We start from the raw sequence: 27,290 nt of genomic DNA, 5'->3' as shown, positions 1-27,290 counted from the left end.
TGCTAACCACCAAAAAGAAAATATTAGGGAAAAACCCTTTAAACTTAATCAGTGATGGAAACATTGACTGTAATAATTAAATTAAACATTGATGCACAAAATATCACATGTATTATGCCGAGAGTACCATCTGACCCCAAATTGAGTTGTTGACATGTTGAATTGTTGACAATTCAACATGTCAACAACTCAATTTGGGGTCAGATGGTACCCTGGGCATAATACATGTGATATTTTGAGCATCAATGTTTAATTTAATTATTACAGTCAATGTTTCCATCACTGATTAAGTTTTAAGTGTTTTTACCCTAATATTTTCATTTTGGTGGTTAGCATGTCACCATCTTGTCAGCACGGATGATGATCTGTTATCAGATTGAAAACTAGTTCTGCTTGTGATGTAGCCCTTTTTAGGGAATTTTAGTAAATATACCTTTTATAAAGGATTTTACTCGTTTTTTGTAATATATGGTAGGGGAGACCGGGGATGGCTTGGACACGGGGATACAATGGACAGGTTAAAATTTCCCGCCGTAAATGTGAATTCTACTGCCGCGATAGATTTTGCGCATTAGTAACACTGCTAGACACTAGTTGACAAAAGCATATGGCCTCCGCTGTAAAATTATAATTTTTACACAGTTTTTTTTGTGTAACATAGTTTCATGTTTTGTATTTGACGTTTGATTTGCATGTAGTGGTAACTAGTAGATATATATTTATGTACATTTTATAATAATATAATGTTTGGCTAAAAATTTACGGCCAGAAATGTGTGATGACATCAGTTGGGGATGCAATGGGCAAGTTGTCCATTGCATGCCCTGTTGTCCATTGTATCCCCGATATATAAATTAATTATTAACGCACTGCATTACCTTATTCTAGATGCCACGGGAATTTAAAAGAAAAACTGAACGAGCCTTTGCTGAAGGTGATCTACGCTGCCGTGCTAAGCCCAAAGGCGGTAACTGATTTTTTATCGAAAATGAGATTTTTGTATTTTTAGGTAGAATAGGGTATTTAGTATATATTTATAAAGTCTTTGGAGTTGCAAAAGCATTATATTTTAAATAAAATTGCAATTTTGTTAGCGGTGTCTACACTTTTCAGTTAAAATACTAAGCCATTTGGCGGTAGATGTTAAATACTATGGCGTTTTGACGGTATCTGCTACAGTTGCCGTCCATATACCTAAGCATATTGCACTTACCGCTAATCTACTTTAAAGAATGCTACGCCTACATTTAGAAACCGCCAAATCGCCTTAGTATTACGAAATAAATTCGGCCTAACTTTACAAGGTTAAATTATTGTGTTAGTTAAAACAGTTTTGTTAGTAAAAGAAATAATTAGCGAGGATGATGAGAACTTTACGAGATTATTATATCTATTGAAATGTATTTCCATTTTGTTTATAGTGTTTCAAGGATTAACCAATAATGTTGTCCTAAACAATATGACTCTGCTCCAAGTGGATGATTTATATCTTGAATTAGGCAGTAAGAGATTTTCACATTTAAAAATATTCCTTTTTTTAATTAGGTTTTAAAAACTTAATAATATGTCCACACGCTGTCCACAAGCATTTTTAGAAAAAGAGACATAAAATATTTTGTTTTTTTAGAAAATCAAGTAGAGTCGAGTAAGAGTTGTGAAACCACTGTAGACAATATTATAGAAAGAGGACAATTTATTGTAAAGTAATTACAAGAGGTGAAAAAAAATTATGTTCAGCCTGTACAGGCGCAAGGTTTGTTTCATACTTAAAGTTTTCTGTAATTAACCCTTTGTTGGTCGTACATGGGATTAGCAGTCCCAATGATTGCATTTTTTTTTTGTTTAAATACAAGCTATTATCATTGTTTAACTAGACAATATCTAGTAGTCTAGTTATACAATGCTATTATAAATAGGTAAAAGACAATGTGGTCATATTTTAATCATAACATATAACTAGTTTGTACAATACAACTAATAAAATGTTAAAATTTGCCCTAATTACATTAATTAATGGTATTTTAATACCCAATATGATATTGTGAAATACCCAATAATATAACAATGCATAATAATATTAGGGTAGGTGCCGGCTATCATAAAAGTGTTTAAGCTCTATAATAACATGTCGTAAATAAATAGCGAACCTTTGTCGCTAAGAATATAATGGCTGAAAATAGAAAGTGAAAAGTATGGTTTACAATCACATTCACAGTTCAAGAATTCTTTAAAACGCTTAACATCAGCAGATAACAATCTGAAGGGATTCTGTTTTTTCCTAGTATAAGTACAGTTTCGCCTAAATTATTAGACGCACTATAAAAGATTTTATAAAAAATGTTAATTATGAGGTAATACCATTGTAATATTAAATAGGTTTTTCGGTATGTACCAGACACAAGGTATGTTGTTCGGTTGTCTATTTAATTGTCTATATTGAATCACAAATGGAACATTATTATTAATGAACCAATATGTATTTATTGACTCTTGAAAGAAAACAGATATAACGACAACTAAATATTGTCAATTTGTTGTTGTCATATCGTGGCTCAACAAAATAATAACATTTAATAGTACTTTAATTCTTTCAATTTAATAAACTTTAATACACAGAAAAGCTTTTTATTTCATATCAATCACAACTGTAAACCACATACCGCTAATAGACTTAGTATTATATTAAGTTTTGATAAAACGTTTAAGCGGTATGTAGTATGTACCTCTTTTTATATAAAACTTTGTTTTAAGATATAACTAATGGTTCCCTTAATAAACTGGAGCATATATCCATGCATTAAATCTATTAGCTAGTCCATAAATCCCTAACGGGCCAAAATTGTAGCATTCAATTTTGAAATCGATTTTGCCACCATTTTTTCAAATGTTAGTTACCGCCTTTGGGCCTAGCACGGCAGTACGGCAGGCGGTAGAAGATGTTTTACAGAATCGTGGAAGTTTGCGCCACGTGGCAGCTATTCACAACGTAACGTAAGTCTCGTCTTGCACTTTACGTAAAGAAAGCAAGAGAAAGTGGCATAGACAGCATGTCGTTTAAACCAAACTTCCACAAAAGACAGGTTTTCTCAGACCAAATGGAGAAAGCGCTGGCGGATTATTTACTACAGTGCTCTAAAATGTTTTACGGAATGACACCGAATAAATGCAGACACATTGCTTTACAATTTGCTGAAGTAAACAATCTGAAATTTCCCGACACCTGGAAAGAAAAAGGAAAAGCTGGCGATGACTGGTTTAGTGGGTTTATGAAGCTAAATCATATGTTAGCCATTAGAAAGCCTGAGGCAACCTCTCTTGCCAGAATGACTGCCTTCAATAAAACCACGGTAGGTGAATTCTTTGATAAATTGGACACTGTTGTGAAAAGGAAGAAGTTCCGACCTTTAGATATATTCAATCTCGATGAAACGGGTGTTACAACAGTGCCTTCCGTGACCAAAGTAATTGGACAAAAGAGTGAAAAACAAGTTGGTTAGGTGACTTACAGAAAGCGAGGGGAACTGATAACCTAAGTGGGCATAATTTGTGCCAATGGTAATTCTTTACGTCCCGTTTTCGTGTTCCCACGTGTCCGCTTCGACAAATTGCGAATGATGTCTGGAGCAGCTCAGAGATCTTTAGGACTGGCCCACAAATCTGGTTGGATGACCACCGAAAACTTCGTATTAGTATAAAAATTTTTCAGAGACAATGTGAGATGTGATATTGACCATCCAGTGTTGTTATTGATGGATAACCACGAGTCTCATCTTAGTCTGGAAGGGGTTAATTTTTGCCGAGACAATGGTATCACAATTTTTATTGACGATATTATTAAAATGACTATATGATTAAATATGACTATATTATTAAAAAAATTGACGAGATCCATAGACTGAATAACCTGCTGAATCCTGAAAAGGTTTTAAAATCTGTAAGGCAGATGGAACATGATATTTTCAATTTATCGTCAGTTTTTTTCGGCGGTTCAGATGAGACTATAAAGGTTCAAATCCAAGACTCAACGTCTACTGAAATTAAGGTGGGATTAGAAAGGCTTTCTTCAAATGTCAGTGAAATCTCAAATCAAATGAGCAATATTTCCAAAAATTTACCTACCTTACCAACAAAAAAAGAGGTATTGAACAAAAAAACATTTTATGCCACCACATGTACCCAAACTAAAGAGCCTCAATGTTGCGAAGTAAGTCCAGAGCAAAAGTCAAAAAACACAGAAGATAAATGTCAGTTTGTAATTATTAGTAACTTAACTCCAATATACACCCCTATACAAGTGGTACACTACATTAAAGAGAAGCTAGGTATCAAAGAATATATTAGATGTTACGCCCTCGTTAAAGATGCCGACACATCAACTGGTTCTTCATTTAAAATAGGCATAAAATCTAGATCATCGATTAACTTACTATTTAATAAGGAAATTTGGCCACCTGGCGTAATCATTAAATGGTCCATTGAATCTTCATATTCCGAACCATCCGAGTCACATAAGAATCCGAAGAATATCAGAAGCCCTGTTATCACGGAAAATCCAGTTACCAGTTTATGCAACAACAAAGATGAAGTACAAAACACAAATCAAGCAGGCCATCGAAATTTGTAAATCTAAGAATCCTTTCCATTCGCAAATTAATTTCGTTAAGAAAGATACTTTAGAACCATCTATAAATCTGGATCCTTTGACTCCACCAAGAGTTAGATTAACCAATAACTCTAATAGTCGGTATCTTCTAGCCAGATTAAAGGAACCGGATATCTTAAAAGCCATTAAACTTCATCTTGCTTATCTACACGACCAACCTGCTTCTGTATTTTACGATGGATTTACCAACACAAGCGTTAAACTGTTTTTGGCTTCCGAAGGGCTTCCTACCAACACGGAAGATCTACGAAAAATTCTTCTAGAATTTAACGAAGTCTATGGAATTGGTCCAGATGAGGTAGAAGCTGATCTTGCTGCTTTTAGGTCCTTTCTCGCTTCTGAAAGAATTATCCATTTACAAAAATCAAGAGAATGTCACCAAAATTACTATTCCGCTGTGTCTCCTAAACGAAATTTTTAAATATCACGACGTGTTCTGAGGGACTAGAATCCTCAAATTATATTAGTGATAACAACTTTAGCATGGTTTTGATTAATATTCGTTCTATAAGATATAAAACTGATGAATTATTTCTATTTCTAGAGGAATTAGGGTTTCCTCCGATAGTTGCGGTTACTGAGCACTGGCTTGAAGTCAACGAGCCTTTTTTTGTAGAAAAATATTCCACTATTGCTAGGTACAATCGTCAAAGTTCAGCGCATGGAGGCACCCTGATTCTTTCTACAAATAATGATTTTTCTCTGGTAACAAAATATGATTTTCTATTAAGCGAAGCATTCTTTGAGTTTTCTTTAGTTTACAGTAAGAACTTTAATCTTTATATTATTTGCATTTATAGATCACCTGACTCTTCCGTGGAACTATTTTTTCAGAACCTGCTTAATTTGTTAGATGACCTGCCCCATAAAAGCAGAAAAATTTTATGCGGGGACTTTAACATTAATTATGCTGCTGCTTGTGCTACACACATATCCCTGGTCAACATATTTGAATCGAACAATGCACATTGATTCTCCTACAAGGATTACAAAAACTTCATCTACCATAATTGATTATATTGTCTCAGATTTCTCACCCCGTGATGTCAGCGCTACAACTGTTAATGCGGGACTATCTGATCATGAAGCGGTTTATACGAAGTTTAACATCTTTAGCAAGCACTCTTCGAAAACTCGACGTTTAGGCAGGATTTTTTCCGCTCGGAATTTTCGTAAATTCCAAAATTTATGCTTAACCTCTGAGTGGCCCTTTCCTTCTATGAACGTCGATAATAATTTCAGTGACTTTTTGAATAAGCTTGTCTGTATCTTCAATAAAGCATTTCCTTTAATCACAATTAAGCCAAAACATCACAAACCCTGGACTACCAAAGGTGTCCGCATATCAGCCAAAAATATGCGTTCACTAATGTACATCAAGAAATTTACTACCAACGTCTCTGTTACTGAATATATCACCAAGTACAGGGCAATCTATTTAAAACTTATCAAATCAGCTAAAAAATTGTACTATCAAAATCGTCTGAGAAGCTCTAAAAGTGTTGCAAAAGAAACTTGGTCCATAATAAACGATCTTCGTAATAAAACTCACACAGCTCAAATATTTTCCCTTCCAGACCCAGAAAATCTAAATGAATACTTTGTTAATGTGAGTAAAAATATAACATCAACTATTGTGTCACAACAAGATCCCATTTCCTATCTCCCTAATTCAGGAAAGGTCTCGAATTCATTCTTTATAAGACCGGTTGATAAATCTGAACTGATTCAGACAATCAATAATATCAAAAGCAAATCTTCCTGTAGTACCGATGGACTATCCATAAAAATTTTCTCAAATCTCCCAGACAGTGTGTTGGGAGTCCTCATCTCTCTAATTAATGATTCTTTTGAGAAAGGTAAATTTCCAGAGTGCCTAAAGACGGCCCATCATTATACCTCTTCATAAGGGTGGTAAAAAATCAAATGCCTGCAATTATAGACCTATTGCATTACTACCGGTACTCTCCAAAATTATTGAGAGACTCATAAAAGCCCGACTTATGTCCTTTCTCGTTGATAACAATATTTTATCACAAAATCAGTTCGGCTTTTTAAATAATAAATGTACCACAGATGCCATGTTTTCTGTACTACATGAGGTTTATCAAGCATTAAACAATAATCTGCACACTGCCACTGTTTTTTGTGATTATGCCAAAGCTTTTGATTGTGTGAATCACGACATTTTGATAAAAAAACTAGATTTCTACGGAATTCGAGGTATTTCCTCGAACTGGTTTCAATCTTACTTGGATAATAGGAAACAAATGGTTAGAGCAAATGATACAGATTCTAGTCTCAAAAATGTTGTATGTGGGGTACCACAAGGTTCAGTATTGGGCCCTCTACGTTTCCTTATCTTTATTAATGACATCACGAGCTTAAAAATCGATGGAAAAGTTTTTCTTTTTGCTGATGATACCAGTATCACTTGGAGCAACTCAAATATCGCAACTCTTCATGCTACTATGACTTCTGATCTACTTACAATAAAATCTTGGTCCGATTCAAATTTACTCTCTTTTAACGTAGATAAAACAGTAGCATTGTCCTATAAAGGAGCTCTTCAACCCTTACCTCTTCATAACAGCCAGATCAGTATCGTTGATTCTGTAAAGTTTCTTGGTATTTTTTTAGATAGCAATCTGAAATGGTCCCTTCATATTGATGTGTTAAGCAAGAAACTATCCTCAGCTTGCTTTGCAATAAGATCTGTTTCGAAACAGGGAATGGAAGGAAATAAATTTAGCCTCTTCCAAAATAACATATTTTTCTTTGTTCGAGTCACATCTTCGATATGGTCTCCCTTTTTGGGGTTCTGGTACGGCTGCCCAATCTGATGTTATTTTTAAATTACAAAAAAGAGCAATAAGATATCTGTTTGGCCTCAAAAGAACAACACATTGCAGAAGCTACTTCAAAGATCACAGGATTCTAACACTACCTTCTTTATATATTTTAGAAACTGTTTGCTTAATTCGTAAACATCTACATGTCTTTCCAGCAAGACCTAGACATGACTATTCCACCAGAAATTCTACCTTTGACATCTATTTACCGATCCCGTCCAGTGAGTTAGTAAAGGAATCTATATTATATTCTGCAAAAAAACTTTACAACCATCTCCCTCTACAACTTAAATCTGCAACATATTTCCCCAAGTTCCGTAAAATGACTAAAGCCTATTTATCTGAAAGACCATATTATTCAACAGCAGAGTTTCTTAACCAATAACAGAACTAAGAAAGTACAGTATTCTTATTTATAAGTATAATCTTAATCTATATTTGAGTGTCATATGCAGCAGCTTAACTTAACTTATTAAATTTCTTAAGATAAATTATGCAATTTGCAAATTTTTTTTTAAATTTTGCAATAGATTGTTACTGTTTTTTTTTTTTTGTTTCTTTTCATTATTTTTATTTATATAGACGATTTATATCATTTTAGTAAATTGTATTTGTTATTTGTTATTGTTCTTATTAATGATTCTTGTAAGCTTTGTCTATAAAATTGTTAAATTTTTCATGACAATAAAGCAGATTTCTATTCTATTCTATACAATTTTAACACTTCCGCGGCATACTTCCAACCACTTACAACCCTTAGACCGTTGCGTGTTTGGCCCGTTTAAGAAATACTGCGGTGAAGCAGTCAACTCATGGATGGATGTTGGCCCATCCGAATGAAACTCTATCAATCTACGCAGTTCCTGAGCTTTCTTCCAAAGCTTGGGATAGGGCTGCAACTCCTGAAAATGTGAAATCAGTTTTTCTGAAATGTGGTATCTCACCATTTGAGAGAAACATTTTTCAATACCACGATTTTCTCTGCTCTGCTGTTTCAGATCGTCCATATCCTTCTACGGACCCTCTTGTCGCCAGTACGTCTTTGGAAACTATCGAATCAACATCTAAAGCAGTAGGCAGAGACACTGTTGTTGCGGGTGCTTCCATGAAAATTATGTGTTCAGAAGAGGGTCAGACACCAACCCCTACATCTAATCGTCAGTTTACTCCAGCAATTCCTTCTACATCGACGCAACTAACGTTTTTCGTTTCTCCAGAACAACTGAATCCATTCCTAAAAGCTAAGCCAAGGAAATTGGCTAGCGGTGGACGAAATCGTGGGAAGAGTAGAATTGCCACAGACACACCGGAAAAGGAAGAACTCAAAGAAAACGGGAGAATCAAGATGGCGAAGAAAACCAAGGTTGCGAAGAAGAAAGTCTTTACAGAAAAGAAGACTGATTTCGAAGAACATTCTTCCGATGAAGACTTGAAAGAAGTTATCATGAAAGATTCTTCTTCTGAATGGGAGGAGGATGAAGAAAGTGACGAGTGGCTTAAGAGTGGCAACGATGCTGTTGAAAGCGACTTCAACAAGCGAAAAAAAGGCAAATTTGCGATGAATTTTGTGGCAAAAGTAGAAACTAAGTTGATAGAGGGACTTGAATTAAAGTTATATAGATGACTGCTTCCGTCTAATCGCTTTCAATCTACGGACGAAGAAATATCATTCGTGAATTTTCCTCAAGTGATTTTCATCCTGCCAAGAGCAGTAGAAGATAAGCGTCCCAGATTTAAAGGCATGCTATATTTCAACACTGGATTATCGGGATTATATTTAAAAAATACATGAATTAGAAAGAGTTATGTTACTTAATAATTATGTTTGTGCTCATAAATTGCTTGTCCATACCATCCCCAAGTACCGTCTAAAGTATCCCCGTACACGGGGTGTGTTTGGACAGGTGCAGTTCCTCTAAATTTCGGGTATTTTTTGAAAAAATATGGCTTACAAAAAGTTTACATTATGAATAAATAAACCTAAAGGACTGCTCTAAACATTAGCCTAAAAACCAAAAAGGTAAAATATTTAGATACAGAAACAAAAAATAAAACCCAAAAAGTGTCCAAACCATCCCCTGTCTCCCCTATATAGCCAGCTACAGGAAAACTTTTTTCCTCGTGGACTTTTATTTTTATTATTTTTAAAATGCAATGAAGAAAAATATAATTAAAATATTCTAACATGGTCAACTATTTTAGTGATTGCATAATGCGGTATAGTCACCAAATCATAAATTAAATAAATGATCATAGTGTACAATAAAAGCAGTAACAAAAAAAATTTATATAGTTTCTTACTTATATCCTGCTAGTATATTTAACAATGTGCTCTTTCCAGCTCCAGAAGGACCCATAATTGCTGTCAATTGTCCAGCCTGGAAACTTCCATTAACGCTTCTTAAAATTAATTTGGATCCTGTAACAAAAAATAGGTCTTTTAAATAATTTCCAGATACTTATGTCAAGACGAATCATAAAGTAAGAGAATAGAAAATTAAACCTCAAAGATAGTTTACCATAATATTGTTAGACCAGGGCCGATCTGTGAAAAAAACTACCTTTGAATGCGAAAGGTGGCATTCTGTTGTAAAATAACTTCAATAATAACAATCACTTTCTATTCATCTCAAATAGATCGGGAATATTAATAAAAAAATTCAAATAGATAAAAAATTATTAAAAATATCGATATTTTTTCTCTACTTTCCTTGCTTATGACTGCTTAAAAATATTCATTTTGAAGCAAAGTCTTAATGAAATAAAATAGCAATAATTCAAGTTTCTTATAAGTTATAAGATAGTACTGGCTAGAAAAAGGTAAATTTAATTATCATTTATGCAAAATAGCAATGAATACAAAAAAGGCGAACCCAAGTATTTTCTAATTTAAAGCTTTTCAACCACTTTGCAGTTAGGGCCTTCATAATATTTCACGAAATTTCATTAAAATCAATTCAATAGATTTCGCAATAGATAGATTTTGTAATTTATTTTTTTTTTAATTCAAATTCTTTAAAATTTTACACAAGGAAAAATAAACAATACGAATACAGAAGTTTGCCAATTTTTTACGTATAAAAGAGTATTCCATCTATCCAACTTTATAGAATTGAATTAGCACTTTATAGAATTAGAATCAGATTATTTGGGCGGTCCAATGATTTTTTTTAAATAGTACCTAAACAATTTTTGACTTATAAACAAATAGAATATCTCGGTACAAATATAATGTCAAAAAATATATAATATTTCAAACTTAAAATAAACATGTTTAGGTATTCGTCTCCAAAGTCGTCTATTCTCTAAAAATATAATTTTTTTCCATAATTTTTCCTATCATTGTGGACATAAGTTTTACTTAACATTAATATTGAGACGATTTAATAATAATTATAGTCTTCAATACTATACAATCAATTTTGTGTTCGAAGGAACCCATAGGTATAATGTAAACAAAACTCCATATTTATACAAGTGTCGTTGACAGAAATCGCCAACAACATCAATAAAAGCTGTATAACGTATCTATTATATCACCAATTAATAGTCTGATACTGTAAACACAAAATAAATATGAATACTTTCCATTTCTGTAGATAAGAAAATTAAGAAAACCAAACATTCGCTGTCTGATATAAACTTAACAGCAAAAGTTATGCACCATAAAAAATTATGCTTATGTTGAATTTCTCGTGAATTTTGCTAATTTCTTTTATTACTTAAGATTTTTTTTGGTATTTACACTGTTCGGCAAATGTTTACTAAAGTTTCTTTTTTGAGCTTATACCGGGTGGAAGAAAAGAAATGTTTTTCTCATGTTAAGTTTGAGACACCCTGTAAACAGGACAAGGTACAAGGAAAAAATATATATCAAAATCGTGTTGTAGTATTATGTTTTATGAATATTTTGTTTTTTGAGTTTTTCTGGTATCTACTCTTAAAACAAAGAAAATAGACAGTTTTATTTTTTAATATGACGTGTTTGAACTGAAACATTGCTAAATTAACAATAAAAAATAACAACAGTTGACGAAACTTTAAAAACAGAAAGACACATAACTTAATCAGTTCTGATGAACACTTGTAATAGTTACTTGTCGACCAGATGAGCGGTATGCAAAGCGCAATATAAGAGAGACGAGATAGTTTAATAGAGAGTCTGTAATTTTTTTGGGGTGGAATTTCATCGAGAGCAAGAACAGGTTTAGTGTTACTCAATATTTAAGTAAGGTAAATATTCAGATATTGAATTGAACCCCTCATAGTCCCGAAATGAATCCTATTGATCACGTATGGGATATTGTCGGCATACAATAAGACTTAGTCGTAGATCAAAATCAAACTGCCTGTTTAAAATCCAAAATACCTATTAGTCGATGTGAAGCTGATTAGAATTAGAAGAACACACAATGTTAGTTTATGTTATATTTCTTTCTGTTTTTAAAGTTTTGTTAACTGTTTCTACTTTTTATTGTTAATTTAGTATTGATTGCAGGGCCGTAACTACCACTGGGGCAACCGGGGCGGTGCCCCGGAGTCCCCGGCCAAGGGGGGCCTTAAGGAGCGCCCTTTTTGTTGGCCGTGCATAGATTATAAAGACATCAAATAAACTTTTAAAAGTACTTTGAGTCAAGTTCTACTTCGAGTTGTCCGGTTGTACACGGCATACTAATCAGACATGTTAATCATAGATCACAACATGTCTTCAACCTACCCTGATGTTTATACAGTTTGTGTCATGTATCTGACCATCCCTTTGACCAAGGCTGAGAGGTGGTTTTCAAAGTTAAAATTAATCAAGAATTATCTTAGGAATTCAATAGGACAAGACCGATTTAGCAGCTTAGCACACTTTCTATTGAAAATGAACCTGACCAAGAGGATCTAGACAAGGTCATTGAAGAGTTTGCCGCGATGAAAATAAGAAGGAAGGAGTTTTAATCGGGAAACTGTAGTAACTCTAATGTCAATAGATAATGAAATTTTATTGTAAATATATTATATTGAAATGTAATCATCGTTTCCATTTGTTAAAATAAAAGAAGCTACATCTTCGATTTTTGCGTCTAATTATTCCTCATTTGGTACTTTAACAATATTAAGAACACTTCTTAGTCCATGTGGTGAGACCGCTCCCGTCTGGAAACATTTCTGATTCGGTTTCTTTGTGGATTCCTATTTAAAAATGTCCCCTAAAAAAAATGTGGAATTTTTGAGCAGAAATTGTTTAAACAATTTTTTTAAACAAATACAAAATATCACGTTTTTTTACTCCATAGCATATATTTTTAAGTTTAGTGGGTCATTCTAAACACAAAAGGTATCTTGTAAATTTTCTTAAAAATTAATAGTTTTCGAGTTATAAGCGATTTAAAATCTAAAAAATGTGAAAATACGCATTTTCGAGGCTTAAAAACTCATATTTAAATTAGTATTTTTGAGGTTGCCGTATACTTAAATTGAAATTTGATCATTCAGCTTCAAGATTCTGAAGAGTGATCGCGTTTAACCTTAATTTAAATCGTTGTTTTTTAATTGTTAAATATGCATGTCCATCCGATTTTTTTGCGGGTGCGGCGCGCTCTATTCCAAAAATCTCCCATTTTCCCCCGACAAATATTTTTTATAGATTCTTTGGGAAATTCTAAATAAAAAAAGTTTTTGACATTTTTCTCAAAAGTGACACGTTTTAAAGTTATAAGCGATTTAAAAACCGAAAATACGTTTTTTTGTCATTATTCGGATTTTAAATCGCTTATAAGTTTAAAACCATTAACTTATGAGAAAAATGTCAAGACACTTATTTTATTTAGAATATCCCAAAGAATCTAGAAAAGAAATTTTTGGGGGAAAATAGGAGATTTTTGAAAAAGAGCGCGCCGCACTGGCAAAAATCGGATAAATATGCATATTTAACAATTAAAAAACAACGGTATACATTGAAGTTAGACGCGATCACTCTTCAGAATCTTGAAGCTGAATGTTGAACCTTCAAATTAAGTATCTGGCAACTTAAAAAATACTAACTTAAATATGAGTTTTTAAAACTCGAAAATGCGTATTTTCGCATTTCTCAGATTTTAAATCGCTTATAACTCGAAAACTATCAATTTTTGATAAAAATTACAAGATACCTTTCTTGTTTAGAATGACCCAAAAAACCTAAAAATATATATTTCAGAGCAAAAAAACGTGATCTTTTGTATTTGTTTAAAAATATATTTAAACAACTTGTGCCCAAAAATTCCGCCCGGCACCCTTCAGATTTGCTAAAGGGTACATTTTTGAATAGTAACCCACAAAGAAACCGAATCAAAAAATTTTTCAGACGGGAGCGGTCTCACCACGTGGACTATCTAAACATACTAAATAAAGCTTCAAAATCTAATAAGTGGTATATAGAGTGTATGTTAAATTACGTTTCACTTTGTGCCTCAAGAGATTTTAAACTGCTGAAGTTGAAATGGTAAGATAAAGTTACAAATTAATAATAGAACTCTTTTGATAATAACAACATGTTTGTAAAAAGGTCTTTTACATTTTTCGGCTACACTGTAGGTTTTTAATCGCCTTATACTGCCAATAGGCAATATAACGCTATTACAAACCTACATTGTAACCGAACAATGTAATTAACATTATAGTATATTTTTTATGAAAATGGAAAAGTAGTTATATTGATGGTACATATTTGCAAAATTATTTAGCTTAGAATAAGGTGATTTCAAATTTTTTTTTGTGTTGGTCAACTAAAATAGCAATATGTAGATAGAGGAAACTGCAGTCATGGAATACACTAAAATTCGTTTTCAAGGGGTTAAATATTAAATATTTTCCGCCCCCCCCCCTACCCCTGACCCCTCGGTAGGGAGCCACCAGATCAGGTTTGCTCCGGGGCCACCAACGTCGTACTTACGGCCCTGATTGATTCAGTTACAACACATGTTAAACAATAAAATCGTCTATTTTCTTTGTCTTTAAAGTAAAGGAGATCTTTTCTTCCACTCGGTATAAGCTCAAAAACTTTTAAGTAAACATTTGTCCAAAAAACTTAGCGGAATCCGTTATAGTAGAGGACCCGATATAAGCTCGACCTGCACCGACCTGTTTAATGCATAAAAATTAGTTGATATGCAATTAAAGTAGGTATGTTAAAAATTATAAAAAACAAGGGGTGCCCGATATACCTAATTATTTTGTTCTGACTATAATTAATAATTAAAAAACGCCTTTTTTATCAATTAAACAAAAATCGGCCCAGACATATGTTATTTTAGATCTTTTGGATCATTAAAAGCAAAAAAAAAGTCTTGTATGTTTCTCTTAAGTTGATCTTTTTCCAAGTTATAAAAAATATAAAACTAAAAAAACGAAAAATTACGATTTTCAAGGCTCAAAAACATGAATAAATAAAAAATATAATTTTTCTATTCAACAAGTTTTCAAACCTTCTATCAGGTCCCAGGTATATTCAATTTCAAACCTTCTATCAGGTCCCGATAATAATTTTTGCCATGTTTTATTTTAAACTATATTTGTTTAATTATTAATGAGGAAGGTACGTTATGGAAAGATGGGCGATCGGTCTGAATTAACAACTAAAAACAATGTTTTAAAATTAAATAAGTCCAAAATATTTATCAAAAACTAATAGAATAAGATTTATATTTTTGAGCCTTGAAAATAATCATCTTTCGTTTTTTTTTTCAGTTTTAAATTGTTTATAACTCGAAAACGATCAACCTTGTTGAGAACTCAACGAGAAAAATTACAAAAGACCTGTTTTGTTTCGAATTTAAAAAAATCTAAAATAATATCTGCCAGGGCTAATTTTTTTTTAATTTATAAAAAACTTATTTTTTAATTAATCATTAATTATTATAGCACGACAAAATTATATCGGGCACCCCTTGTTTTTTATATTATCATACTATCATACTAAACTAAATTTTGATGAGATAAATAATTTTTATCTCATCTTACCTTATCTTAGACTGCATATTAATCCATTCCCGAAAAAATCAAGTTTGAAAATGATAATAATTTTTGGTGGTGCAAAACTTTTGAGGTTAAGTTTATTTTTCTACAAAATGCTTACAAATGCAAATTATTGATTAACGGATTAACTTCAATTTTTACGCTAATGGTTCAACTTTTTTATATTTTATTTCGAGGATTTTAGCACAAACTTTCAATATAACTTATACTTAGTGGAATTTTACTAAAATACAAATTTAATTAAATATAAACAAAAACATTGTATATTATCTCATATTTTTGTTTAAGTTTCAAAATGTGTGCTATTATGGCGATATTTGCAGTTAATAGTTGAAAACAAATCATTAAAAGACGATTCCACAAATTGATATATGATCGAGAATAACGTTTTATGTCAAAAGTCCTTATAGCGACCTGTTTCAAGAAAATAATTACGGAAAGTGATATTCATTTGGTAAATTTTCCGAAATAAAATTTTGTAATCTTAAAATTTTATATGTATGTCTAATCTAAGCAAAAGAAGGTTTACGACTAAATAAGAAGCTCTTTAAAAATCTAAAAGATTAAAACTGTAGTACAAGTTACTACACATAGGGCCGGTTGTTCGAACGCTAATCAACAATGATCATTATCAAATAATTAATTACTGTCAATGTAAATTGTTAAAACATAATTAATTACAATTCTGAAACTATAATCAATTAATATAACAATAATTATTAACATAATTAATAATAAATCTCATAATTGTAATTAATTATGTTTTCAGCAACCCAAACAAAGTTGACATTGACAGTTTTGGTGACAGTAGTTAAATATTTAATAATGATCATTGTTGATTAGCGTTCGAACAACCGGCCCTGAGCCTAAAAAGTAACCGACACTAATTTTATTTTAAGTAAAATAAAAGGTATTATAAAATCTTCAATTTTAATAAAAAAATTTTATTGTAGCTCCCATTCTTTCTGACCTTATGAACCAAGGCAGCAGTCTCGTTTTGCGGTATTTGTTCCCACTAGTTTATTAGCGCCTGTTCTAACGCTACTACAATTGCAACCTTGCATAATTTTGTAAAACCACTCTTTCCAAGTTGTCCCACAAATGCTCTATCGGGATAAGGTCTGGAATCCTAGGATGCCAGATGCCAGGCTGGTAATGGAATTCTAACATTTCTGCAAAGTATTGCATTGTTATCCTAGCTACGTGCGGCCAAGCATTATCCTACATAAGGAGAAATTTTCACTTATAAAATGCATAATATATTATGGTAACACATATTTTTCAAGACATAATGAACGTATCAGCATTAGGGTCATCTGTCCTAGCGTAACCAGATATGTATGTGCGTACAGATAAATGCCGCTCCATACCATTATACCTCCACCTCCAAACTGTACTCTAGCTAGGAGTTAGGCAATATTGGGCATAGAATCTTCGACGCCTTATCCACATTTTTTGGAGGCCATCAGGTAAATATCTCGTAAAACGAGATTCGTCTGTAAACAGAACGTTTCTCCAATCTTCCATATTCTAATCTGCATGAGAACGACAGAATTCTACGCATTGTCTCCGATGAGCTACATCCAATAAAGGAACTTGTAGGAGGTACTAAGATGGTAAATCGTGTTCTCTTAATGTTCAACGTTCTTCAATGTTCTTTCAAGAAGCAGTGGATGATGTTGAAACCGGAATTAGAATTAACGGAGAATGTATCAATAATATAAGATACGCAGACGACACGGTGGCATTCGCTGACAGTTCTGAAGCCCTCCAGAAGTTAATGAACAGAATCACAGGAGTCAGCCAGAGATACGGACTTTCACTAAAGACTAAGAAAACAAAATGTATGATGATCTCTAAGAAGAAACAGCAATTGGGACGAATCAGTGTGAACGGTCAACAAATAGAAAGAGTAAAAACATACACCTACCTTGATACGAACTTCAATGAAAACTGGGACCATTCCATAGAAATTAAATGTAGGATAGAGAAAGCAAGATCTGCATTTCAAAAAATGTCTAAGTTATTCAAATGTCACGATTTATCATTGCTCATAAAATTTAGGTTACTGCGATGTTATATCTTTCCTATACTGTTGTACGAAGTTGAGTCGTGGACTCTCACAGACGCCACCTGCAAGAAAATTGAGGCGTTTGAGATGTGGCTTTATCGTCGAATCCTGAAGGTGTCTTATACCGACCACGTTACTAATGAGGGTGTTTTGCTGAGAATACAAAAAGAGAAAGAGTTGTTAACCACAATAAAAGCAGCCAAAGTCGAATACATCGGTCACATCATGAGAAACAGCGAAAGATATGGACTACTGCAACTAATCTTGCAAGGAAAACTGGAGGGAAAACGAGGACCAGGAAGGCGAAGGATTTTCTAGCTGAAGAATCTACGCACATGGTTCAACACAACAACCACAAGTCTTTTTAGAGCAGCACTGTGCAAAGTACAGGTTGCCATGATGGTCGCCAACATCCGAAATACAAAGAAGAAGAATGTTCAACGTACTGTCGTATTACCATAGGTGAAACTATGGTACCATAAACATCTGCCAGTTTCCTAGTAAAGCTGTAGCAGTAACTGTCAGCTATCGCTACACTTAAAGTCTAATCTTTCACGGTGTTTGTTGATTTTGGTCTTCCTTTGACTGGCCTTCTTGAGTAAGAACCAATTTCTCTAAATCTTTTTAAAGTACGGGATATTGCATTTCGAGGAACGCAAAGCATATATTCGATATATCTAATGGAAAGCCCATCACTATGAAGAGCAACAGCTTGCCTCTAGCCTGATTACAAATTACTCTTTGTTATTAAAAACAAAGTTTTTCTTTCAAATTAGCTACCCTACACCAAAAAGGAGAATAATCAATTTAAGAAGCATTATTTTGTAAAAAACTTTCTTTTCAGTCACAGAAAATGACAACTTTCTAATCTGTTTGAAATAACAAACGAATGGATAATAAAAAATATTTTTTTATACAACCATGTTAAAAATGCAATTTTTAGCACTACATAGGAGCGTTAAAAATGCTACTTTAAAGCACTAGTGCTTTAAAATTTTTATGGCACTGCAGTTAAAAGTGAATTGTCAAATTGTGAAACGTAACATTGTTAATAAAAGTGTACAACTTGCGCAATTTGAAAAAGGTGGTTTAAAAGGTTTTTTGAAATTCAATTTAAACTGTATTATTGCATTTTTAACACGTTTGTAGAAAAAAACTATTAAAATTTGTTAGAATACACAACAATAAAAGTATATGTTTTTCTATAGTTGCTATTATTTACGTATTGACAGTATAGGCAGTTTTGATGTAATGTCAAGAAAAATATAAAAATGGAATGTCAGTCAAGTTCAAGTAAAAGTTTTTGTAGGTACTGTTCTGTAATTGAGAATGAATAAATTATAATTGTTGATATATAAGAAGCTTGTAGAAAAAATATTTTATGCAACGTCAAAAAAACTGTCAAAGTGTTTAGACAAATTTAAGAGTTCCTCCGGAAAATTTGTAGATTTAGTAAGTTCTAAAGTCTTTTTTCATTAAACTCAAATCGATTGTGAAGTATTAAAGTGTGTTTCAAGAGATTCTACAGAGTGTTTAGCCGATTTTGTTTGTTTTTCCGTATATTTTAAGTTTTGTTATTTGACAACTGTACTGTAAGTAGAAATTTTTTTATATACTTATATTTGAACGTCGCTCGTGCCCCGGGATGTCCGTGGGCAAAAATGGAAAGGATCCACCAGATCCTGGTGTAGAAAATATTGGGTTCACAGATGAGAGCGATATAATTATGCAGACAAATGATTTAAATCAGAATAATTCTCATAGTGAATGTTTAAATGATACTAGTAAAAGTACTAATGATACCATAAACTTGACATCTACTTCAAATAAAACAAATACTATTCAAAAAAGTCAGGAATTTAATTCATCTAATCGATTTAGTTTAAATGATACTGGTCCGTTTTTTATATTTGTTCAACACATAAATTTGAGTATCGGTCGTTTGCATCCAATGAAACTTGGAGAAAAACTACTTTCGCTATCTAGTTATGATAAACATATTATTGAAATTGTTAGTGTAGGTAAAAATCGCATTAAAATTCAAGTCAATTCAGGTGCTGTTGCGAATAGATTAGTAGTTGAAGATTTTTTCGGAAAAAATAACCTAATTGCATACATTCCAAATTATTTAACGGAAAAAAAGGGTCTCGTTCGCGGAGTGGACACTACTCTAACTGAGAGTGCACTACTTAATACTATTAAATCTAATATTCCAATAAAAAAAGTTCATAGAATGACTAGAATAGTTCAAAGTGACGGTGTATCAGAAAGAGTTCCTAGACAAATGGTTATTATTAGCTTTGAAGGTAAATTAATTCCCCAATATATTTACATCAACAAAGTTAGGTGTCCAGTTGAAATATATGTTAGTCCTGTTATGCAATGTTTCAACTGTCTTCGTTATGGCCATTCAACGACTCAATGCAAGTCAAAAAAAAGATGTAAGAAGTGCGGTAATGAAGGTAACACTGATTGTCCCGATAAATGTACTACATTTTGCGTTTATTGTAAAAATAGTAGCCACGAGTCAGTTTTTAAAGAATGTCCCGAATATTTAAAACAAAAAAAGACTAAAGAAGCTATGGCTAACTTAAATATTTCATTTAAAGAAGCCGAAAAAGCTCTTGAAAATCCATGTTATTCCAGTTTAGTCCAAAAAAATAAATTTGCACCTTTAATGACCTGTGACACAGACTTTCCTCCATTAAAAAGCTCCTCCCCTAAACCCTCGAATTCCACCACTACTTATAAAAATAATAATCATCTGAATATAGCCCCCCCTAACGATAACCCCCCCAAAAAAAGGAAGACTACTGATACAACTCCTAATTTTCCTCCTGTGCGTAGGGAATACCCGACCAGTTTCTGTTCGGGATCTGTATTTCAATTTGGAAACCATGAGCCCCGTAATGAATTTGATATATTTATAGGCCAGCTCAGTGCTTCACTCAAAAATTTAATCAAACAGAGTATCCTTGACTATTGTAATTCTTCATCAAATGTAGAAACTAATTTTAAAAATTACGAAATTGAATTAGAAAATAAAATTAAAGATATTATAGGTAATATTTTTACATAATTTTAATGGCTGACAAAAGTATTAAAATTATTCAATGGAATATTCGTTCGCTAAATGCGAACCGATATTCTTTACAGCAATTACTGTTTGAAGAACGTTTTGACATAGGTCTTTTATCAGAAACTTGGTCAAAACCATCTGATACTGTTTGCTTCAATAATTTCAATGTAGTTAATAAAAGTAGAATTAGAGGATATGGAGGAGTTGCCATAATTTTAGCAAATAACATTATTTATAATCCCATTTCATTTGTTAACAATTTCAATCCTAATTTAGAAGTTTGTGGTGTAGATATTAAAATTGACCAAAAAATGTATACTATCCTGAGTGTGTACCGTCCATCAAATGTTAGAGTAACAGTGCAAGATTACGTTAGTCTTTTTTCTCAAATTAGCAATGATTGTATTATTACCGGAGATTTTAATGCACATCATGGATTATGGGGATCAAATTCATGTTGCGTCGATGGTAATATACTAGTAGAAGCATTAGATTTCTTTCCTAATTTAATTGTTGTTAATGACGGGTCGGCTACTAGAGCTACTCCTCCAGGGAATATGAAATCTGTTGTAGATCTTACTATTATATCCTCTAGTTTATGTCCATCCTTTGACTGGACTGTTCTTCCAGATACCTATGGATCAGATCATTTTCCAATTAGACTTTCTGTGCAGAATATGAAAATTGAAAATAGAACTTTTATATCTTCGGCTAAATGGTCGATGTCTAATGCAAACTGGGATAATTTTAGAAACAACGTAGAAAGTGCCTTCAGACACGAACCAAATAAAAACCAAACAAACGAAATGATTTTCTTTTTATTAGATTCTATTACTGATGCAGCCAACAAATCTTTCAAAATTATCAAACCGTCAGTCAAATCTTTCAAATCGCCACCATGGTGGAATGATGAATGCCTCACTGCTTCTAACGCTAGAAAAAATTCCTTTAAAATTTATAAATCTAATCTTACCCTTTCAAACTTCATGGAATATAAGAAGAATGAAGCTATATGTAAACGAACTTTCCGCTCAAAAGCTAAATCTAGTTGGGCTCGGTTTTGTTCCTCACTTACTAGGCAAACTTCACCTTCAGAGCTTTGGAAAAGGGTAAACAAAATTCAAGGTAACAAAAAATACACCGCTAATGATGAATGTATGGTAGAAAGGCTCTTTACAAAAATCTCTCCGGATTATGTCCATTTACCACTATTTATGCCGAGCATCTCTACTAATGACCACTTTTTACTAACCCCCATTTCAGCTGACGAACTTAAAGCAAATATCAAGAGTTCTAAAAATACAGCCCCTGGTATTGACGGCATTAACTATAATATGCTATTAAACCTACCTGCAATTGCTATATATTATTTGTGCAAAATATACAACAATATTCTACTTAAAGGAGATCATTGTGACGCCCTCAAACAATGCCTGGTTATTCCTATACCCAAACTAAACCAGCGTACCGACTTAAGGCCTATCTCTCTCATGTCCTGTTTGCTTAAAACATTTGAACGAGTTATGAAAAGCAGATTAGAATGGTGGTGTGAGAACAAAAATATATTTCCAGTGTCTCAGTATGGCTTTCGTAGGAACAAGGGAACTATTGATTGTGTTTCTCAATTAACAACTGATATTCAATTATCATATTCAAATAATAATTATCTATTTGCCATTTTTCTTGATATTTCTGGGGCTTATGACAACGTCAATTTAAATCTATTGTTCGAAAAACTGAAGCACATAGGTATTCCACCTTTGTGTGCTTATGTATTAGTAAACCTATTCCTTAATAGACAGGTATTTATTAGATGTAATGATAGATTGATTGGCCCAAGAGTAGTGCATCAAGGTTTACCACAAGGATCAGTCCTCAGTCCCTTGTTGTTTAATCTATGCACTCTAGATCTCCACAGTATAGGAATTAGATGCAGTATATTACAATATGCAGATGATTTCTGCTTTTACAATGTGAATAAGTTGTACCAACAAAGTATTAATTCAACTAAGATGGTACTGGGTGATGCAAGAGAGTATTTTTTTAAACAAGGATTTGACCTTACTGCAAATAAATCAGCGGTGGTGTTTTTTACGCGACATCGCTTACCAGTTATGACCAGCATCATGATTAACAACCTAAGTATACCCGTTCATAAGCACTACACTTATCTTGGTATTACATTGGACACCAAGTTAACATGGGATGAACACATTAATAAGTGCTTAATAAAATGTGAGAAAAGTTTAAATATTCTTAAAGTAGTTAATCGCTATCGATGGGGTGCTGACCCTAAAATTAATTTAATGTTTTATCGTGCATATACCAGATCCATTCTCGACTATGGAAGCATTCTATATGGATCTGCCACAAACAGTCGCCTTAAAAAACTAGATCGCATTCAATATAAGGCTCTGCGGTTAGTTCTAGGTGCGCTCAAGTCTACGCCTATAGAGAATCTTTTAGCTGAATCCATGGAGCCTCCTTTACATTTAAGACGACTATTTTTGGCTGAAAAATTTATTCTTAAATGCCAATCTTACAACCAAACTGAACTACTACAAAAAATATGTGACATCTCTGTTTCTAATCTTGTCGACAAATGGTGGCACAACAGGAATTCTCCTATTTTAGCAGTAGCATACTCGAACGTTTCTCAGCACCTAAACAGTCCAGGTGAATTAACTTTCTTTAAATCGAGTTTTAATATATCTTATGCCAATGTTAATGTTTGGTTCCCAAATTTTGACAGTGAGAATCCAGTTGACTTTCAGCAACATATAGCCAAGCTTGATAATCCATGCAGGATTTTCACGGATGGTTCAAAATCAAGATTGGGAGTTGGATGTGCTGTATATATTCCGGATCACCAAGAATCCTTGATGTTCAAGTTAGATAAACAATGTTCCATATACTCTGCAGAAATGTTCGCGATTTATCAAGCTCTAGAATGGGCTATCAACAAAAAAATTTCTAACAAGCAAGTTGTAATTATGTCAGATTCAAGATCTTCGTTATTAGCTCTAGAAAACACACGTAAACATTTATATAAAAATAGCCTTGTCGTCAAAATTTTAGAAAACCAACTAAAGCTACTGGAAAAACAGACTTCTGTAACTTTCGTCTGGGTAAAAGGACATATTGGTATTTCCGGTAACATAAAAGCAGATTTTTTTGCTAAAGAGGCAATCTTAAAAGGATCGGAAATAACTTGGCTAGATAGAAGCGATCTAACAGCTACTCGCAAGAAAAGTTTGAAACAAAATTGGGATATTGAGTGGCACGCTTTCTGCAATCGAAGCAACAATCTCTACACCAAAATTCATCCTAGTTTACCTACTGAGCCTTTTGCTATCAGAAGTTATCCCAATAGAAATATATATGCCATGTTTATTAGATGTCTCTTTAATCATGCCACTGTCAAGTCATACCTCTATAGATTTAACCTATCCGAATCAGATCTTTGCGATTGCAATGGATATGTTGACGATATTAATCATTGGTTGTTTGGATGCAAACATAATGATGTTGCAATTAAGTTTTTGATGAACAATCTGGTTCAAGAAGAAATACCTTTCCCACAAAATAATGCTTCTCTTTTATATTTGTCTCGTAGAAATTCTAAAATTAAACAAATCATCTGGGAGTTTTTAAAAAGGACTAAGAGGAAAATTTAACTTGCACTGAATGAGTCCGGTTGAATGTGTTTAGCAATAATTATTGTTTTTTTATGTTTATCCTTATTATGTAATATTGTCTCCCTGTGAAAGTTCATTAAGTAGATTTTGCAGGGAGGTAATAAGAATAGAATTGTATAAAAGTTTATATTGAAAAAATTAAAAAAAAAAAAAAAAAAAAATTATACAAAAAAATATGTATACAAAAAAAAATGTATAAAAAAATTAAATCATAAAAAAAAAAAATAAATAAATAAAAAAAAAAGTATAATAAATTATAAAAAAAATAAAAAAGAGAAAAAAAAAAAAATAAAAAAAAAAAAAATAAAAATAAAAACACAAAGAGGGTGTAAACCTCCGCGGGGTTGATCCGGGTTGAAGCCTTATCGCTGTGTAAAAAAAAAACATATATTTATTAGCATTTAGTATTAGTATTTAGTATTAGCATGTATTTTTTTTTGTCGATTTAATTATTTGTAAATTAATTTAAGTTGGTTAGGGCCATGAATGAGGAGTATACCTACTGGTCAATTAAATGTTTCCACTTCTACATATGTATGTATGTATGTGCGTGCATAAGTATTATATGTGCGCACATGTACCTAATGTATTATGTAATGCAATGTATTATATTTGGAATATTGTAGCAAACAGTAATTTATTATCTATCGTGGCTGAATGGATCAAGTAATCCAAAGCCAATAAGGAAAAAAAAAAAAAAAAAAATATTTTATGATATACGTGTTAAAAAGTACATTTTTAAGGCACTCATGTGAATTGAAACTTCCACAGTCGTGCCTTAAAATTGTACTTTTAATACTTATTTCATAAATTAATAACTATTAAGAAACGCTTTTCTTTAGTTACGAGTGACTAAAATTAAATATATAAAAAAATCAACTAAAAAGCAAAAAATTAAAAAATTGAAAAAATCGAACACATTAGTCAAAGAAAAGCGTGGCACGTCTTCATAGAATAAACGGTTTTCGCACCACGCTTTTCTTTAACGAGTGTGTTAGATTTTTCAATTTTTTTTTTATTTTTTACTTTATAGTCTTACATTTTTCAAACATTAAAATATACCGTCATGTTTATTAAAATATGTATAAAACATATGATGTACAAACATGAAAAGTAGTCGGAATCGGCAAAAAATTTGAAACTTTATTGTTTATTTATGAAACACAACGTAAACAATTAACGTAAAAAGTGAAATTATGTATAGATCATATAATTAGCTACAATATGTAAAAGTTTCAAGTTTCTTCATTGTAAAAAACAAGAGAATTTAAGCATTTTCCATTATAATCGTTTTTTTATTTAAACAATTAATTAACAAAAAATTTTTTATTGACTATGCGTGTATTGTTCCCGCGAATGCATAGGTCTGCAAATTTTTAGTCATTTGCATTGAAGAAAAGGCAGTCAAATTAACGTCAAAATATTTGACCCAAACGATTGGACTAAAGAAAAGCGTTTAATTAATTAATACGACAAAACGAATTCTAATGTCGATTGTAGCACAAAACGTCTCTACCGGTGGTTTTTCTCAGATTACGATAAAAACACGAATTTTTTGAATTGGAGTTTTGGTTGAAGTTTTGTTTCGTATCGTATTGAAATTTGACACGAATAAACGCCGATTTAAATATAAACAAATATATGATGAGCGTTCAAAATTTGAAACTTTATTGTTTATTTATAAAGCATAACGTAAACAATTAATGTAAAAAGTGAAATTATGTATAGTTCATATCATTAGCTACAATCCGCAAAAGTTTCAAGTTTCTACATTGTAAAAAACAAGAGAATTTAAGCATTTTCCATTAAAATCTTTTTTTTTATTTAAACAATTAATAAACATAAAAATTTTTTATTGACTATTCGTGTATTGTTCCCGCGAATGCATATGTCTGCAAATTTTCATTCATTTGCATTGAAGAAAAGTAAGTCAAATTAACGTCTAAAGATTTGATGCAAACTATTGAAGTAAAGAAAAGCGTTTAAAAACAACTTGTATTATGATAATAAATATAGTTAATCATTATACAAGGCAATTCAATAAAACTAAAAGGAGAACACTATGGAACTTCACGTGTCGGGTCACTTTTGCGGGTCAATGTATTATAGCTCGTGCACTTCATAAACAATACATTTGCGATATGATTAAAAAAATGTTTGAACTTGACCATCTACATTAATAATTATAAAAAAAATTATAAGGCCTTGTCAAATACAGTTAGCGCACAGTAACCTCTCATTGAGCGCTTAGCTTATCTTCACCTTCAGTAGGTTATCTTTATCACTCCGTATAAGGTGCCGAATTAAGACACCTTCAGTTTGGTCTGGATTTGTCATGTGTATGTCTCTTTCTAAGTTTTTAAGTATTCTTATTGTAATTAATGGATTCGACAATTACTTGAGGGAAATTCATTTTTTCTAACAATAAAACACTGAAAAACTTTTGTTCTATTTTCAATACTTCTACAAAATTTGTTATAAATTAACTTCACTGCAGCTGAATTTTATTATATTATAACTGAAAAATTCTAATTATATTTTAACTGAAAAACAAGTGCCCACTATACATAAAATTTGTAAGAGATTGGTTGAAAAATTGGAAAAAAATTGAAAAAGAAAATATGCTCAAAAGCTTTCAAAAGAAGAAATAGAAAATGCTACACAGCATGAGAAGAAAAGTTAGACTACAGTAGAACCAAACCAAAAGTTAAACAGTTTAGTAAATATACAGGGTGAGGCAAATAAAGGGCCTATTAGAAAGATCTCGAGAACTAAAGGCAACAGAATCATGAAAATTGGAATAAAGGGGTTTTAAAGGATGATCTAATAAATGAAAATATTTTCATCTCATTGCAACTTCCGGTTATACCTATAACTTCGTTTTTTTAAATGGGACACCCTGTATATTTTTACATTTTTGGATTCT

General features: G+C 32.2%; 1 protein-coding gene across 2 annotated transcripts in view; it reads right to left on the bottom strand.

Annotated features, from left to right (window-relative positions):
* Positions 1-27,290, bottom strand: part of LOC114328578 (ATP-binding cassette sub-family G member 1) — a 475,585-nt gene that overhangs the window by 163,608 nt on the left and 284,687 nt on the right. For both annotated transcript variants that reach the window (XR_007698348.1, XM_028277465.2), the window contains exon 2: positions 9,817-9,934. Coding sequence is in view for 1 of the 2 variants with exons in the window: in XM_028277465.2 (XP_028133266.1) it covers positions 9,817-9,934 (118 nt within the window). In the remaining variant the exon portion in view is untranslated. The remainder of the gene's footprint in view (positions 1-9,816; positions 9,935-27,290) is intronic.

The sequence above is a fragment of the Diabrotica virgifera genome, chromosome 5 (assembly GCF_917563875.1).
Source record: "Diabrotica virgifera virgifera chromosome 5, PGI_DIABVI_V3a".
NCBI lineage: Eukaryota > Metazoa > Arthropoda > Insecta > Coleoptera > Chrysomelidae > Diabrotica > Diabrotica virgifera.
This window is presented reverse-complemented; position numbering and strand designations above follow the sequence as displayed.